Source organism: Muscardinus avellanarius, assembly GCF_963383645.1.
Source record: "Muscardinus avellanarius genome assembly, chromosome: 19".
Taxonomy (NCBI): domain Eukaryota; kingdom Metazoa; phylum Chordata; class Mammalia; order Rodentia; family Gliridae; genus Muscardinus; species Muscardinus avellanarius.
In genome coordinates, this window is record NC_137805.1 from 33976305 (window position 1) to 33995487 (window position 19183).

At 44.2% G+C, this 19183-nt stretch overlaps 1 protein-coding gene across 1 annotated transcript in view; it reads left to right on the forward strand.

The window, feature by feature from the left end:
- The window catches only part of WFDC3 (WAP four-disulfide core domain 3), a gene marked incomplete at its 3' end in the record, with an annotated part of 42119 nt that extends 26797 nt beyond the window's left edge, over nt 1-15322 (forward strand). The window contains exons 6-8 of the mRNA XM_080716497.1: nt 8236-8363; nt 10658-10703; nt 15255-15322. Coding sequence (XP_080572623.1) covers nt 8236-8363; nt 10658-10703; nt 15255-15322 — 242 coding nt within the window. The remainder of the gene's footprint in view (nt 1-8235; nt 8364-10657; nt 10704-15254) is intronic.
- Between the last annotated feature and the right edge of the window lie 3861 nt (nt 15323-19183).

Consider the following 19183-nt stretch of genomic DNA (forward strand, 5'->3'; position numbering starts at 1 on the left):
GTCTTCGAGGCCACAGCCTACCTTTGGACCTGCTGTGTTGGAGGTGAGGCTTCAGTACAGGAGCTTTGAGCTTTTTGAGGGGCCACATCAGATCCGAACCCTAACAACCTCCTTGATTAGATTTATCCTAGGTATTTCATTTTTGGAGGCTACTGTGAATGAAACTGTTTATCTGATTTTTTTTCAGAGGATCCATGATTGGTATATCAGAAAAGGTATTGATATTTGTATGCCGATTTTGTGTCCTTCCACATTGTTGAATTTAAGAGCTTTAGAAGTTTTTTGGTGTTTTTTGTGTCACCTAAGTATAGAATAATAACATCTGCAAATATTCATGATTGGTTTTCTTTTTCTATGTATAACCGTTACATCTTTCCCTTGATGATGACAATGATCATGATGATGACGATGTTTTTCTTTTGAGAAAATAAGGATGGCTGGGCGTGGTGGCGCACGCCTGTAATCCCCGTGCTTGGGAGGCTGAGACAGGAGGACCGCGCAGTTTCGAAGCCAGCCTTAGCTACTTAGTGAGGCTCTCAGCAACCTAGTGAGACCCTGTTTCCAAATAAATATAAAACAGGTCTGGGTGTATAGCCTGGAGGTAGAAAGCCCCTGGGTTCCACCCCTAGTACAAAAAAAAAAAAAAAAGAAAAGAAAATAGGGATGAAACCCAGGGGCATTTCACCTTCGAGCTATACCTCCAGCCCTATTTTTAATTCTTTATTTTGAAACAAGGTTTCACTAGGTTGCAGAGGGCCTCACTAAGTAGCTGCGGCAGTCCTTGAACCGAGATTCCTTCTTTCTCAGCTTCCTAAGTACTGGGATTAAAAGTGTGCCCACTAGCCGGGCGTGGTGGCGCACGCTTGTAATCCCCGCGCTTGGGAGGCAGAGACAGGAGGATCGCGCAGGTTCGAAGCCAGCCGCACGCGCTGGCTTAGGAGACCCTGTTTCCAAATAAAAATGTAAAAATAGGTCTGGGAGTGTAGCCCGGAGGTAGAAGGGCTTCCAGGAACCCCAGTACCACCAAAAAAATAAAAATAAAAAAAATAAAAGTGTGCCCACTATACCCAGCTTTCCTTGACTACTTGCTTTGGCTAAAATTTAGAAAACTTTCCCCTATTAAAATAGGGGTGTTGTGAGTGGACATCCTTGTCTTCTTCCTGATTTAGAGGAAATGATTCAGTTTTTTCAAATTTAGTAGAATATAGACCATATGTTTGTCTTATATCGCTTTCATCGTTTATTTTTATTTTTGTGTGGTACCGGGGATTGAACCCAGAGGCATTCTACCTTTGAGCTACACCCCCAGTTGATTTCATTTCTTATTTGGAAGCAGAGTCTTGCTAGGTTGATGAGTCTCACTACTTGCTGAGGCTGTCCTTGAACCTGCGATCGATCTATCTGTCTCAGCCTCTCAAGTACTGCAATTACAAGCCTGTGCCTCCACACCTGACTTCCTTTTTCTTAGAGGCAAATTTAGGATCCATTGAGATGGAACTTGGGCAGTTACTCACATGCTCAGAGGTAACCTGGAATCTCAAGGCTAGAAGGACAGGTGCCACCAAGTCCTTGTCTCCAGCGAACCTTTAACTTACAGCGATTCTTAGGATTAGAATGTAGTTCTAAAAGAACTCTCCAAGAAACGGCACATGAGTCTTACTTATATAACACTGTGTTTCACAATAAGCAGAAAAAGGACAATCTGCAGAATCCATGAATGGACCCCAGGCAAATGATACCCGAGGATGTCAGGCCCTAGAGCAAAGAATTCTTTAGACAGGGCATGTTCTGAGATCCTAGACTTTGATCTAGACGCTACTAGAACTGTATTTTTCCTTTGTCTTCCTTTTTCTGCACTGGAGTAGTTCCTGGGATAGAGAATATGGATGGTTGCTTCCATAATCTTTGTGCTAATTCCCAAGGTTTTCCCAGTTGCAGGCATATTCCCGGGTCAGGAGTTGCTGATGGACAGGCGTGCCTGCAGAGAGGTCCGGAGTGGTGTACGTTGGAGGCACCCGTTCGTGAAGGAAGGGGTACCAGGGCTGACACACAGAAATGTTCCGTTAAAATTCTGTGCGTTCCCCAAGTGTGGTGTGCATGGATGTTGCTGTCAGTGTGAAAACATTATGATGTGAGACTGTAATGCACCAGTTAAAGTGCACGTACACACACACACACACACACACACACACACACACACACACGACAAATGTGGTATAGGAAATTGGCAAGAAATCTGAATTCAAAAATCTTCCAGCCATGTTCAGTTTATTTACTTGGAATCACTGTAAACGTTTTTCATATTTTCTTTCCAGGCTTCAGCCTTCTTTCATGCAAGTCAGTTCATCATTTATTTTTGTCTCTGTTTATAAATAAATAAGTTTTGTGGTTATTGTGGTCAGGGGTATGGCTAAGGACCCAGTCAAGGAATGCTCAGTTTATCGACAGAATTCACAGTTGTCTTTATTACTGACACCCTCTCCTAATCCACACACCTATTTATAAGCCATGAATAATAAAATATAGTGCTAGACTCTGAGGATGTGCACGTTGATAAAATGTTCTTGCTCTTGAGTGTGAGACCCTTGTTTATCCACTATGTATCTGTGTATTTGGTACTGGGGAGTGAGCCCAGGGGCATTCTACCTCTGAGCTACATCCCCAGCTCTTTTCTTTTTTGTTTGAACCAGGGTCTCACTAAGATGCTGAGGCTGGCCTGGAACCTGTGATCCTCCTGTGTCAGCCTCCCGTGTACTGGGATTACAGGCCTGGGCCGCGTCGCCCTGCTCCATTCATTATAGATAGGGAGCAATGGTCGGCACCCTCCCCTCCTCTCTCACAGCTTTTCTTTGAACAGTGACAAAAGAGAGTATTGGACAGGATCTCAAAAGCCCAAGTCCATCATGGTAGTACTGAGATCCTGGGTGGACAGTTAGGATCTCTGGATCCATGTCCTTCTTCTGAAGAGTTTCAACAAACCATGAGATCTCTGGGCTTCATTTTTCCTGGTTTCAAAAGAGTGTTGCTGGCATCGGGCCTGGTCGGGGGACAGGTTCCTTCAGCTGGTTCGAGGACAGCCTCAGCAAGTAGTGAGACTCTCATCAACCTAGCAGAATCCTGTTTCAAACTAAAACTAAAATAGGACTGGGGGCTTAGCTCAGAGGTAGAATGCCCCTTGGGTTCAATTCCCAGCACTATTTAAAAAATAAGAAAAAAGAGAGTGTTGGTGAATCAAATGATGTATAACACGGAAACTTATGACCCTGACATATACCCAAACACGTGTAATTTTTTTGTGCCCTTGCCCATTTCCCCTAGCCTCTCAGATGCTTTTTTTCTGAAAACAAAAAGAAAACCTGGGAGTGGTGGCACACGCTTGTAATACCAGCATTCGGGAGGCTAAAATGGGAGGACCCGGTTTGCGGACAGCCTTAGGTACTTAGTGAGGCCCTCTTTTAAAATAAAGAATTAGCCAGGCGTGGTGGCGCACGCTTGTAATCCCTGCGCTTGGGAGGCGGAGACAGAAGGATCGCGCAGGTTTGAAGCCAGCCACGTGCGCTGGCTTAGGAGACCCTGTTTCCAAATAAAAAAGTATAAAAAAAATAGGTCTGGGAGTGTAGCCCGGAGGTAGAAGGGCTTCCAGGAACCCCAGTACCACCAAACCAAACCAAACAAAACAACCCCCCAAAAACAAAAACAAAATAAAGAATTAAAAAAAAATAGGGCTGAAGGTGTAGCTCGGATGTAGAATTCCCTTTGGTTCTATTCCCAGGACTGCAAAAACAACAAAAACAAACAAAAAGAAAGCATGATTTCTAAGATTCATATCAGTCAGGGTAGAACGAGGTACCCAGAAACTTACTGTTGATGAAAACAGTGCTCTTCACAAATCCTTTTAGTTTTAAAGTTGTTTCTGTTGCCGTAACAGCCAGAGAAGATGAAGGGTTCGCAGAGATGGGTCATGGTGTTGTAGTAAAATCTTGTAAGAAAAATACGGCACTTGCCTTGCTTTGGAGGATAGTTGCAAAATTCTGTGCAAGAGAATCCCAGAGTCAGGTTTTCTTTATGACTCCATGGGTATGCGTTTCCATCATAGGCTCAGACCAGTGAAGTCATGCACCCACGTAAATCTGCCTGATATCATCCCTGGATAGTAAGCTATCATCCCTTCGGCATGAGCGTCACTGTATACGTGACACAGGGCAATGAGTCTGGACACTAGCCTGCATCGGTGGTGTTGAGAAATAGTTGGGGAAGGGCGATAATAAGGTAGCTCTTACCTCAGAGCCGACAGCTAGAAAGATCTGGAAGCATCCTCCATCTCTCCCGGTACCCTTCCCTTGTGTTAAATATACCCCATTTCCTGACTCTCCATATACTCCCTGTGTCACTCTGAGCAAACACTTCACCTGCTCTCATGAAGACCACCATTTATACCCCTTACTTTTAGCCCCCTCTGTCTCCTCACCACCAGAATCTCTGCAAACGCAGGCATAGAACCACTTTTGACCGACCTCACTTGGGCAGGAGCTGCCTACAGCACCCAGTCTGGAAGGACTCCCCTCCAGAGGCCCGAGTCTGTGTCCTCTCTCTCTCTGCTCCCCTTTGTCTGCCCATCCAGACTCACCTGGTTTTACTGAGGCGTGGAGGCAGGCGGTTAGAGCAGGAGCAGGAGGACCATGTTGGAGATAAAGAAGGAGTTAGTGTTGGTCTTGAAGTCCAGCGACAGTCCTTATCCACAGCTGGAATTTCCCCCTTTCACCCTGAGTGTTTCATACGGCCAGAATGGGAGTGCCCTAAGCGTGCAAATGATGGCCTCTGCCTCTCTGTATCCATGGACTATCACACAGTGGTTATCAACACAGAGATACAGATGTGTTGAATAGAATTGAGACTCATGTAAAAAACAAACAAACAAACAAACACACACACAAACAAACAAACACACAGACATCTTGCCAACAATGAAATTTCTCGGATACTTTTGACCTCAATCCAATTTTCACAATCCCTACTATTTTTTGTAATGAAAGCTCTTGGTAAAAACAGAAGCATTTTCTGCTTTCTGTCTTCCTCCTTCTTTGATGCCTAGAGGAAACTCAGTGTAATCAGTACCCTGGAGCCTATGGTTTTAGATAAAATGCCGACTGGATCCTGGTTACGGCACCAACCCCACCCAGACAGCCTGCAACCCCCTTTCTTTTACAATTTCCTCTGGTTTCCTTCTCGTTTTAACTAACCTCCAAGATGTCCGCTCTCACACAACTCTTTTTTGACATTTTCAGGAATTAAATTAAATGACACTGTGTGGTGGTTCATGAGAAAAATGAGGAGTCCCAGACATAAGTAGATCCATGCGGGCTTCATGGTGTCACCGACCACAAATATGAGAGTCCTGGATCGTGCTGAAGTGATGTCTTGGGGGTGGAGGTGCTTTTCTTGGGAGGAGTTGGTCCCATATCTCTAATTTCATTCCCCCAGGGCCCCAGCCTGTGCAGGGTTCTGGTTCATCTAGAATCAGCCTGCTAACGAGGACAGGAAGTGCTTGGGTACCCAGCCATGTAACTTGGAAGGCCGTGGTTTGTCAGGGTCCCGTGGATGAACCTGACCTCCGCCCTCCCCCTCCTCTAGGGATAATGGCCATTTGGAGCTCAGGGCATCAATATCTTTACCATGAATTGTTGTAAATACATTATTATCTGTGTTTTATAAGCGGATGTGAAAACTTGGGGAGTCAATGAATTAAGCCATGGACCAGAGACCCTGGAACAGAACTGGCAAAATAAAAAAGAGTAGAATGAAGATCATGGGTTTTTTTTCCCCCATAAATGTCCTTTTGTGAGATTGAGGAAATCCCCTTCTATTCCTATTTTTATCACTTTTATTGGTGTATTGTGATTGTATATTGTAGTGTGTGTGTGTGTGTGTGTGTGTGTATTACTGGAGGTATTACACTTTTAGTATAGATAGCTACACTTTTATATATGGGCATAGCATTATTTGAACTGTTTCTTTAACAATTCTCCTTTTCCCCCTCCTTCTCTGCCCCTGTCCCTTCCACTATTCTAACAGTTTTAACCTCTTCTCTCTCTCCCTTCCTCCCTTCCTTCCTTCCTCTTTCCTCTTTTACTTCCTTTTTGCAGTACTGGGGATGGAACCCAGGGGCATTCTACCACTGAGTTACACCCCTAACCATATATATATATATATATATGGTTATATATATATGGTTATATATATGTGTGTGCGTGTATATATATATATATTTTTTTTTGGGGGGGGGGGTGGTACTGGGAGTGGAACCCAGGAGCTTTCTACCTCCGGGCTATACTCCCAGACCTATTTTTATATATTTTTATTTGGAAACAGGGTCTCACTGAGTTGCTGAGAGCCTCACTAAGTAGGTGAGGCTGGCTTCGAACCTCTGCGATCCTCCTGTCTCAGCTTCCCAAGCGGGGGGACCCAACCCTATTTTTTATCCTTCTGTTTTGAAACAAGGTCTCACTAAGTTGCAGAGAGCCTAACTAAGTAGCTGAGGCTGGCCGCGAACCACAATCCTCCTGTCTCAGCCTCCCATGTACTGGGATTACAAGCCTGAGCCACCACGCCCGGCTCTCTCCTCATATTTCTGAAATACCTTTAGCTTCTTATTTTCTCTGTAGCTTCTACATATGAGAGAAAACACACGACCCTAATTGAGTATTTTCATCATGAAAAGGTGATAGATTTTTCAAAGGTTTTTTTCTCTGTCTATTGTCCTGATGATGTTGTTTATATTGTTTATTAATGTGGTATATGGCATTGATTTCTGCATATTGAAATAAACTTGCATTCTGGAAATAAATTTCATTGGATGGATTCATGGTGTATAATCTTTTTGTTTTGTTTTGTTTTACTGGGGATGGAATCCAGGGGCATTGTACCTCTGAGCTACACCCCCAGCCCTATTTTTTAGTCTCTTTATTTTTGAAACAGGATCTCATTGAGTTGCAAAGGTCTTCGTTAAGTAGATGAGGCTGCTAACTGTGATCCTCTGTTCTCAGCCTCCCAGATGCTGGAATTGGAAGCATGTGCCACCATGCCTGGCTGTATGTAATCTTTTTATATGTTGCTAAATATATATGTATATGTATTCTATATTTTGTGACACTGGTGATTGAATTAAAAGGCATTACACCCAGCCCTATTTTTATTTTTTTATTTTTTAAATTTCATTTTAGTTTTTGGTGGTACTAGGGGTGGAACCCAGGGGCTTTCTACCTCCGGGCTACACTCCCAGACCTATTTTATATTTTATTTGGAAACAGGGTCTCACTAAGCAGCCGAGGCTGGCTTTGAACCTGTACGATCCTCCTGTCTCAGCCTCCCAAGTGCAGGGATTCCAAAACGGACTTTAGATAAAGGAGGATTAATACCAGTAGAATAGGGGAAGAAATTTGGGGAGGGCCCCGGGCATGGTGGCGCACGCTTGTAATCCCAGTACTTGGGAGGCTGAGACTGGAGGATCGCGGTTCGAGGACAGCCTCAGCTACTTAGTGAGGCCCTTTGCAACTCAGTGAGACTCTGTTTCCAAATAAAGAATAAAAAATAGGGCTGGGGGTATAGCTCGGAGGTAGATGCCCCTGGGTTCTATCCCCAGTATTGCAAAATAAAGAAATTTGGGGAGGGGAATAAAGGAGAATTAATGAAGAAAACAGTTCAAATAATGCTGTATGTATGTATGTATGTATGTATGTATGTATGTATGTATGTATATACAAATGTGCTCGCACACACACACACGCACGCGCGAATACACACACTAATCTTAATAAGATACACAGGGAGGGGTAGAGAGTCCTTGAGATCATCAAGTGTCCTGAGCATATATGTTTCTATTACTCTGAACCCCATTATTATTATTTTTTTTTGTGGTACCGGGGATGGAACCCAGGGGCATTCTACCTCCGAGCTATACCCTCAGCCCTATTTTTTATTCTTTATTTAGAGACAGGGTCTCATTAAGTTAAGGATAGTCTCACTAAGTAGCTGAGGCTGTCCATGAACCACAATCCTCCGGTCTCATCCTCCCGAATGCTGGGATGACAAGCGTGCCCCACCACATCTGGTTTAATAAAAGTATATTTAGAAAAAATAGAAGCCAAGTTCTTGATATTTATTCAGCTGGGCGTTGTTGGATTGGTTGGGAAGGAGTCTGGAGGAGCTCTATGGCTTTTTGCTCTGTGGTTCCAACAGAGTCAACATTTCTGGGCCCAGCGTCCAGGGAGAAGGCTGACCCAGGAGGAGAGGAGCGGAGAGCGCCCGGTCTACGCGAGGCCACCCGCGCCTCCCAGGACACTGGCCACGGGGACGCTCTGCATCAGGTGCCGCTTGAGGTCACGTGTCAGTGTGGGAGGGGGGCGCTGTGCTGGATGTCTCCTGGGGGAGAGAGCCAGGTGTTCCATTGCAGTGGAAGCCACAGAGCACAAAACCTGAGACGGAAGAGCTGCAAAGCGGAAAGCAAGAGGGGCCATTAACTGCCGTCCAGGCCTTTATCATTTGCTTTTCATTTTCTGCTCTGTCTGGTGAAAAACTAATAGACTGTGTGTGTGTGTGTGTGTGTGCGCGCTCATGGCGCGTTTGCTGGCCTGACTACCAATCCCAGGGGTGTTCTACCTTTCAACTCTACCTTCCTCCATCTATTATTATTATTATTATTATTATTATTATTATTATTATTATTATGGTACTGGAGTTCCTGGAAACCCTTTTACCTTCGGGCTTCACTCCCAGACCTATTTTTTTTTTTTTTACATATTTTTATTTGGAAACAGGGTCTCTAAGCCAGCGCGGCTGGCTTTGAAACTGCGGCATCCTCCTGTCTCTGCCTCCCAAGCGGGAGGATTACAAGTGTGCGCCACCACGCCCGGCTCCTATATTATATATATATTTTTAATTTGAAACAGCTTCTAAGTTGCAGAGGCTGGCCTCAAACCTGCAATCTTGTGTCCCCCTTCCAAGTACCGGGATTAAAGGCGTGGGCTAGCCTGACTGGCTGGCTGATTGAAGGGTCTTGAGAAATGGTTGCAATACCCCAAAATAATATTTCAGGAGATTTCTGGGCATCCTGGGGCTCAGCAGTTCACACTGAAAGTCAATCATTTCAGGGTATAAATCCACAAACTTTCTACAGACGATTTCCTTCCCATTTCACTGTGATTGCTCGGCTTTCTTGGTCACTGCAGATGCAAGATATTGTATTTATCATCCTTTTTTATGCATTAGTTTATGTTTTGTTGAGATACCGTAATTTCTCTCTGTGTTACAGTCCTTTTGGTACAGCTATTTAGCCATTATTAGGCCCTGACTTCCCTGAATGGTCTCAAAAATATTACTCTCCACCGGGCCTGGTGGTTCATGCTTATAATCCCAGCGCTTGGGAGGCTGAGACAGGAGGATCGCACAGGTTCGAAGCCTGCCTCAGCTACTTAGTGAGGCTCTCAGCAACTCAGTGAGACCCTGTTTCCAAATAAAATAGAAAATAGGTCCGGGAGTGTAGCCCAGAGGTAGAAAAGTCCCTGGGTTCAATCCCCAGCACAACAACAACAACAACAACAAAATATTACTCTCCGCCAAACCTTCTGTTCTTATCCATCATTACATGCCAAAACGTTCATGGTTGGGAGCCTGCTGACCTCTGCTGTGCCTCCACGCAGTTTATGGGGTACATGTCAGTTCTTTGAAAATGTCATGCTCTTTTCTGCCTCGAGCTTTGCATACACTGTTCCTTCTGGTGAGAATATTGTTCACGTTTTTTTCTACTTATGTTTAAGAAGTCAAATCAGATATCACTTCCTCCAGAAAGTACTTCCTGGACCTGAGGACAGCCTAACTTCCTGTCTTCTACCTGCTAACAACAACCGGTGTTCTTTCTTAGAGATCAGGAATCTCGGCTTGTCATAAATACTTGAGTGGTTTCAGAGTAAGGTCTGTTTCTCTCAGAGTGTTAATTCCACGAGCACGGGGCCAGGTCCCCTTTCTCATCACCTCTTCCCGGGCCTTATATGGAGTCTGGTGCATAGTAGGTGCTTAAATGTGTGGCCTCAATGACAAGCAGGGAGGTGGCGTTGTGCATGAAAGCGATCCCCTGGCTGAAGGGCGGAGCAGGAAATGAAACGGTCAGATCCCCCGTGACCCGACGCGTCACCTCACATTTTAGATCTTCAGTTCCAAGGTGCCGAATAGCTCAGGGTGGAGCTAGGTGATCTTTTAGGCCACTTTCCACTTTTGTGAGCCATGGTCCCCAGGAGAACTCAAGAGAAGGGTGTGGGGTGGGAAACCGTGGTAACAAGGAGCAGATAAGACATGGCTGCAATAAAGATTTTTAATACTAAGACATGGCTGCAATAAAGATTTTTAAGCACAGACACTTCACCTCCTAGATCAGGGGCCTGATGTGAGAAATGCCATTTGCGAACCATTGTTCTGGGAAAAGAGGAGAGAATTGAGGAGATCTGAGAGTAATCAGATCAGGAATGAGCTTGACCAGGAGACTGGTGGGATGACTGGTGTCAGGCCCCAGATGTGGAAATGGCAAAGAAGGAGTGACCTATCAGACAATGCCAGGGCCAGGCATGGGTCTTAGAGGGTTTCTCCTAATCTGTTTATTCCGCTCCAGGAGCTAGAAGGGTTGGATGTGAAGGAGATCCGAGTCTACGGTGATGGTGGGATTTCTTTCTTCTTTCCAAACTTGCTGAAGTGGGATGTCCCTTTTAGGCAGAAGCCTTAGGCAAAGGCTTCCTGCAACTTAACCTGAATATGTAAAGGGATTTTAACTGCGACTATCTCCTCTGGAATCTGCTTCACTGCTGCATAGCGTCAGGATGCTGTCTTGGTCACAAGATAGCCTCTGAGTAAGATATGAAGTCTGTCCTGAATGAACACCTGGCATCTGCCAAGTGATGTAATGATTTTATAACCATGAAAACCTGATTTTTCCGCACCCCCAACTCTGTAATCAGGGGGTATAAAAGGCTGTTAAGACTGATGTTGAGGGCGGCAGCGTTTTCGGAATTGCTGCTTGCCCCGGCTTTCCGGTATAAAAGGCGGCAGTACAGTGGTTACTGCTCCCTCTGGCTGTCTGGTAAATAAGCGACCTGTTTGGCACTTTGGTGTGTCTCTGTAGGTCACCTCGCGACACTGCTCCTCACCCAGGTAGAAGAGCAAAAGGCTTTGAGATCCCTTGAGTGATAGCTGGACATTCCAAGTTCTGCTCCACAAAATCTTTTCTCTTTGAAGTTCTTGGGACAAGAAACCGGAATTATTCTTAAGCCACTTCTAATTTCTCTGTCATATTTACTGGAGTTTTTCCTTTACAAAGTTTCTCCAGTGATCAGATATGACTTGGGAAGAGAACAAAGTTAGAAATCTTTTCACCTGGCTTTGGTATGTACCCTAAGAGAGTATCTTTTTACCTTTGTTCCTCGTTAATTAGTAATTTGTCTCCTTGAAATATATCACTTGAATTTCACATGAACCTTCCTGGGTTTCTTGTGTATCCCCATCCTGTGTCAGTCCTTCAGTGTGTGTGTGTGTGTGTGTGTGTGTGTGTGTGTGTGTGTGTGTGTGTGACTGGGGATGGAATCCAGGGGCCTTCTACCCCTGGGATACACTTTCAGACCTATTTTTTATATTTTATTTGGAAATAAGGTCTCACTAAGTTGCTGAGAGTCTCACTAAGTAGCTGAGTCTGGTTTCGAACCTCTGTGATCCTCCTGTCTCAGCCTCCCAAGTACTGGGATTACAAGCGTGTGCCAACCCGTTCAGCAAACTTATACTATTACTTTTTTTTTTTTTTTTGCGGTACTGGGGGTGGAATCCAGGGGTATTCTACTTCTGAACTATATCCAACACCCTATTTTTTATTCTTTATTTTGAAACTGGGTCTCACTGAGCTGCAAAGGGTCTCACTAAGTAGCTGAGGCTGTCCAGGAGCCATGATCCTCTGGTCTCAGCCTCCCAAATGCTGGGATTACAAGCATGCGCCACCGTGGCAGGCTCGGTGTATGGTTTTATACAAAGACCTATGATCTCCATATGGCTCTGTGCTCTGTTTCGAGTTTTTGTCAGTACTTGTGAAAATCTTCCTTCAGTGCCACAGAGAGAATAGGCATACCTTTTTCTTAGAGGCAAATTTAGGATCCATTTAGATGGAACTTGGACAATTTCTCACGTGCTCAGAAGTAACCTGGAATCTCAAGGCTAGAAGGACATGGGCCACCAATTCCTTGTCTCCAGTGAACCTTTTACTTACAGTGATTCTTAGGATTAGAATGTAGTTCTTTTCTTTTCTTTTTCTTTTTTTGGTGGTACTGGGGTTCCTGGAAGCCCTTCTCTACCTCCGGGCTACACTCCCAGACCTATTTGTTTCACAATAAGCAGAAAAAGGACAATCTGCAGAATCCATGAATGGACCCCAGGTAAATGATACCCGAGGATGTCAGGCCCTAGAGCAAAGAATTCTTTAGACAGGGCCTGTTCTGAGATCCTAGACTTTGATCTAGACGCTACTAGAACTGTATTTTTCCTTTGTCTTCCTTTTTCTGCACTGGAGTAGTTCCTGAGATAGAGAATATGGATGGTTGCTTCCATAATCTTTGTGCTAATTCCCAAGGTTTTTCCAGGTTGCAGGCATATTCCCAGGTCAGGAGTTGCTGATGGACAGGCGTGCCTGCAGAGAGGTCCGGAGTGGTGTACGTTGGAGGCACCCGTTCGTGAAGGAAGGGGTACCAGGGCTGATACACAGAAATGTTCCATTAAAATTCTGTACGTTCCCCAAGTGTGGTGTGCATGGATGTTGCTGTCAGTGTGAAAACATTATGATGTGAGACTGTAATGCACCAGTTAAAGTGCGCGTGCACACACACACACACACACAAACACACACACACACACACACACACGACAAACGTGGTATAGGAAATTGGCAAGAAATCTGAATTCAAAAATCTTCCAGCCATGTTCAGTTTATTTACTTGGAATCACTGTAGACGTTTTTCATATTTTCTTTCCAGGCTTCAGCCTTCTGTCATGCAAGTCAGTTCACCATTTATTTTTGTCTCTGTTTATAAATAAATAAGTTTTGTGGTTATTGTGGTCAGGGGTATGGCTAAGGACCCAGTCAAGGAATGCTCAGTTTATCGACAGAATTCACAGTTGTCTTTATTACTGACACCCTCTCCTAATCCACACACCTATTTATACGCCATGAATAATAAAATATAGTGCTAGACTCTGAGGATGTGCACGTTGATAAAATGTCCTTGCTCTTGAGTGTGAGACCCTTGTTTATCCGCTGTGTATCTGTGTATTTGGTACTGGGGAGTGAGCCCAGGGGCATTCTACCTCTGAGCTACATCCCCAGCTCTTTTCTTTTTTGTTTGAACCAGGGTCTCACGAAGATGCTGAGGCTGGCCTGGAACCTGTGATCCTCCTGTGTCAGCCTCCCGTGTACTGGGATTACAGGCCTGGGCCGCGTCGCCCTGCTCCATTCATTATAGATAGGGAGCAATGGTCGGCACCTTCCCCTCCTCTCTCACAGCTTTTCTTTGAACAGTGATAAAAGAGAGTATTGGACAGGATCTCAAAAGCCCAAGTCCATCATGGTAGTACTGAGATCCTGGGTGGACAGTTAGGATCTCTGGATCCATGTCCTTCTTCTGAAGAGCTTCAACAAACCATTAGATCTCTGAGCTTCATTTTTCCTGGTTTCAAAAGAGTGTTGCTGGAGCCGGACGTGGTGGCCCATGTTTATAATGTCAGTACTTGGGAGGCTGAGACAGGAGGATTTGCAGGTTCGAGGACAGCCTCAGCAATTAGACTTATCAAACTAGCGAGACCCCGTTTCAAACTAAAAGTAAAATAGAACTGGGGGTTTAGCTTAAGTAAAATAGAACTGGGGGTTTAGCTTAGAGGTAGAATTTCCCTGGGTTCAATTCCCAGCACCATTAAAATTAAAAAAAAGAGAAAAGAAGCCGGGCGTGGTGGCGCATGCTTGTAATCCCCGCGCTTGGGAGGCTGAGACAGGAGGATCGCACAGGTTTGAAGCCAGCCTCAGCTACTTAGTGAGGCTCTCAGCAACTTAGTGAGACCCTGTTTCAAAAAAAAAAAAAATATATATATATATATATATATATATATATATATATGATCTGGGTGTATAGCCCAGAGGTAGAAAGCCTCTGGGTTCCACCCCCAGTACCACCTAAAAAAAAAAAAAAAAAGAAAAGAAAGAAAACAAAACAAAAAGAGTGTGTCTAGACCAAATGGCATGCACCACCGAAATTGATGCCTCCAGTATATATCCCTAACCAGGTATAATTTCTTGCTCTTTTGGTAATTTCCCTTGGCTTTCTCTTGCTTTTTCCGGAAGACAGACAAACCAACCATTAAGGGTAGATTGAGGTAACAAGAGACTTACAGGTTAGTAACACAGAACTCCTCACACTGGCCTTTGGTTTTAAAATTGTTTCTGTTGCCTGCACAGCCAGAGAAGATGAAGGGTTCGCAGACAAATGTGATAGTGTTGTAGTAATATCTGATGAACACTGACTTGCAGTTGCCCTTTAATACAGGGTAGTTACAGTATTCTGTGTAAGAAAATTCCAAAGTCAGGCATTTCCCCTTCATCTTTCCCTCCCGCCTTTCTTCTCCCCTCTAATCCCCTTCCTTCCTTCCTCTCTTTATTTCTTCTTTCCTTTCTTTTTCTTTTGGATTGAAAACAGGCATTTTCCTTTTGAGTTACAACCCCAGCCCTCTTTTTAATTATTATTTTTTGTGGTGCTGGGTATTGAACCTAGGAACATTCTACCTGTGAGCTACACCCTTAGCCTGATTTTTTTATTCTTCATTTTGAAATGGGGTCTCCCTAAGTTGCTAAGGGCCTCACTAAGTAGCTGAGGCTGGCCGCGAACTTATGATCCTTCTTTTTCAGCCTCCTAAGTACCTGGGATTACAAGCATGTGCCACCATGCCAGGCCGAGTTTTTGTTTTAAAACAGAGCTTCACTAGTTTGTTGAGAGTCTTGAAACACTACTGAGGCTGACCTCAAACCTTACATTTCTTGTCTTAGCCTCTTAAGTACAGGAATTTCACTGGTGTGCCACCACCCCTGGGCTTGGGTTCTCTACGATCCCATGGGCATGCGTTTCCATCATAGGTTCAGACCAGTGAAGTCATGCACCCGTGTGAATCTGCCTGATCTCATCACTGGATAGTAAGCTATCGTCCCTTCGGCATGAGCGTCACTGGATACGTGACACAGGGCGATGAGTCTGGACACTAGCCTGCATCGGTGGTGTTGAGAAATAGTTGGGGAAGGGCGATAATAAGGTAGCTCTTACCTCAGAGCCGACAGCTAGAAAGATCTGGAAGCATCCTCCATCTCTCCCGGTACCCTTCCCTTGTGTTAAATATACCCCATTTCCTGACTCTCCATATACTCCTGTGTCACTCTGAGCAAACACTTCACCTGCTCTCATTAAGACCACCATTTATACCCCTTACTTTTAGCCCCCTCTGTCTCCTCACCACCAGAATCTCTGCAAACGCAGGCATAGAACCACTTTTGACCGACCTCACTTGGGCAGGAGCTGCCTACAGCGCCCAATCTGGAAGGACTCCCCTCCAGAGGCCCGAGTCTGTGTCCTCTCTCTCTCTCTGCTCCCCTTTGTCTGCCCATCCAGACTCACCTGGTTTTACTGAGGCGTGGAGGCAGGCGGTTAGAGCAGGAGCCGGAGGACCATGTTGGAGATAAAGAAGGAGTTAGTGTTGGTCTTGAAGTCCAGCGACAGTCCTTATCCACAGCTGGAATTTCCCCCTTTCCCCCTGAGTGTTTCATTCATGCCCTTTATATTTTGAATCAAGAGCAAATTAAAGCTGGGTGTGGTGGCGTATGACTGTCCTATCAATATTTGGGAGACTGAGACAGGAGGATTGCAGGCTTGAGGACAGCCTCAGCAATGTAGCAAGACTCTTAGCAACCTAGCAGGATGCTGTTTAAAAAAAAAAGAAGAACTGGAGGTGTAGCTGGGAAGTAGAATGCTTCTAGGTTCAATCCCAGCACCAAAACCAACCAACTAGCCAACCAACCAGCCAGAATCGGAGTGCTCTAAGCATATAAAGGATGGCCTCCACCTCTCTGTGTCTGTGAAGTGTCACAGTGTCCTATACATATGTGTTGAATAGAACTGAACCTCCTATAATAAACATAGACAATCCTAACAAAGAAATTCTGATTTTCACAATCTCTACTCCTTTTGTACTGAAAGCTCTTCCTAAAAACTGAAGTGGACTCTGCTTTCTGGGAACTCAGTGTAATCAGTACCCTGGGAGCCTATGGTTTTAGATAAAATGCCGGCTGGATCCTGGTTACGGCACCAACCCCACCCAGACAGCCTTTTTCCTTCACAATTTTCTCTGGGTTCCTCCTCATTTTATTTACCTCCAAGATGTCCACTTTCACATAGTTTTTTTGTGAGAGGTTTGGGAAGTATTTCAGCTGACAGTGTGCGGAAGTTCATGGAAAAAATGAGGAGTCCCAGACATAAGTAGATCCATGCGGGCTTCATGGTGTCACCGACCACAAATACGAGAGTCCTGGATCGTGCTGAAGTGATGTCTTGGGGGTGGAGGTGCTTTTCTTGGGAGGAGTTGGTCCCATATCTCTAATTTCATTCCCCCAGGGCCCCAGCCTGTGCAGGGTTCTGGTTCATCTAGAATCAGCCTGCTAACGAGGACAGGAAGTGCTTGGGTACCCAGCCATGTAACTTGGAAGGCCGTGGTTTGTCAGGGTCCCGTGGATGAACCTGACCTCCGCCCTCCTCCTCTTCTAGGGATCATAGCCACTTGGAGCTCAGGGCATCATGGTACATGACTGTATCATGAGTTTTTGTAAATACATTATCATCTGTGCTTTATAAACGGCTGTGAAAATTTGGGGAGTCGATGAATTAAGCCACGGACCAGAGACCCTGGAATAGAACTGGCAAAATAAAAAAAAAGAGTGAACGAAGATCACAGTTTTCTGTGTTTTTTAAATAGATCTTTTTATATTGAGGGAATTTCTACTCCTATTTTTAATCTTATTGGTGCATTGCAGTTGTAGTGAGTTTTGAAGTGATACAGACACACGTGCACACAGTACTCCGTGTGTTTTCCTCCACATCCCACCCACTCCTTCCTGATACATATTCATGAGATTAATAGCGACACTTTCATACATGAGCATAGCATTATTTGAATGCTTCTTTCATCATTTCTCCTTTCCTCCCTCCTTCTTCTCTCCCCCTCTCCCTTTCCAGGTTAACAATGTTATATTCACATGTATACACACATTTGAATGTAGCTTTTCCATTAATTAACCTTGGCCTTCTTTCTCACCTACCTCTCCTTTCTGGGTTTGCTAAGGTTTCCCCTCCATTATCTGGAGTCCCTCTGGTATCCCTAATACTCCCTAGCTTGAGCATATTAGAGAAAACATATGTCCCTTCTCTTTCTGTGCTTGGTTAATCTCACTTTACATAACGTTCTCCAGGTTTTTCCGTCTTCTTGTGAATGACATAATTTTGTTCTTCTTTATTGCTGAGTAGAATTCTATTGTGTACATTTCCCATAAATTTGAAATCAATTCATCTGTTGATGGAGACCTAGGTTGGTTTCCTATTTTGGCTACTTGAAAATTGTGCTGCTATGAACATGGGTATGCATATGTTACTGTAGTTCTCTGATTTCAACCCCTTTGGAAAGATACCCAGGAGAGGTATAGCCGGACCATATGGTGGATCTATTTCCAGTTTTCTAAGGAATCTCTACACTGATATCCATAGCAGCTGAACTAGTTTGCACTCCCACCAACAGTGTAAAAGAGTTCCTCTTTCCCCACATCCTCACTAGCATTTGTTGTTATTTGATTTCTTTTACTATATATTTTTTGGTGGTACTGGAGGTAGAACCCAGAGGCTTTCTACCTCCGGGCTATACTCCCAGACCTTTTTTTTAATATTTTATTTGGAAACAGGGTCTCACTAAGTTGCTGAAAGCCTCACTAAGTGGCTGAGGCTGGCTTTGAACCCATGCGATCCTCCTGTCTCAACCTCCCAAGCACGGGGATTACAAGCGTGCGCCACCACGCCCGGCTGTTATTTGATTTCTTGATGCTTGGTACTCTGATTGGGGTTAGATGGAATCTCAGCATAGTTTTGATTTGCATCTCCCTGATGGCTAATGATGTTGAACATTTTTTTTAAAATCTATTGCCCATTTGTATTTCTTCTTTTGTGAAGTGTCTGTTCAATTCAGTTGCCCATTTCTTAATTGGGTTGTTTGTTTTGTTAGTGTAGAGTCTTTTGAGTTCTTTATATATTCTGGATTTTAGCCCTCTATCAGAATGGTGGCTGGTAAAGATCTTCTCCCATTATTTAGGCTTTCTCTTTAGATTCTTGATGGTTTCCTTTGATGAGCAGAAACTTTTTAGTTTGATGCCATTCCACTTGTTAATTCTTGTTTTAATTTCCTGCGCTTTAGAGGTCTTGTTGAGGAAGTTACTACCTGTGCCTATATGTTGGAGTGTTGAACCTATTACCTCCTCTAATAGCTTCACAGTCTCTGGTCTGATTTCCAGGTCTTTGATCCATCTTGAATTGATTCCTGTGCATGGTGAGAGGTAAAGATTTAATTCCATCTTTCTACAAATGAATAGCCAGTTCTCTCAGCACCATTTGTTGAAAGGCTGTCGTATCTCCAGCATATGGGTTTGGCCCCTTTGTCAAAGATCAATTGACTATAAGTGTGTGGGTTTGATTCTGTATCTTCTATTCTGTTCCATTGGTCTGTGTGCCTGTTATTGTGCCAATACCAAGCTGTTTTTACTACTATTGCTCTGTAGTATAATTTGAAGTCAGGGATTGTGATGCCTTCTGCATGGTTCTTATTGCTGAGAATTGTTTTAGCTATTCTGGGTCTTTTCTTTCTCCATATAAAATTCATGACTGATTTTTCTAGGTCTATGAAGAATGTTGTTGGTATTTTGATAGGAATTGCATTGAATCTGTAGATCATTTTTGGCAGAATGGCCATTTTGATGATATTTATTCTGCCTATCCATGAGCAAGGGAGATCTTTCCATTTTCCAAGATCTTCAATTTAT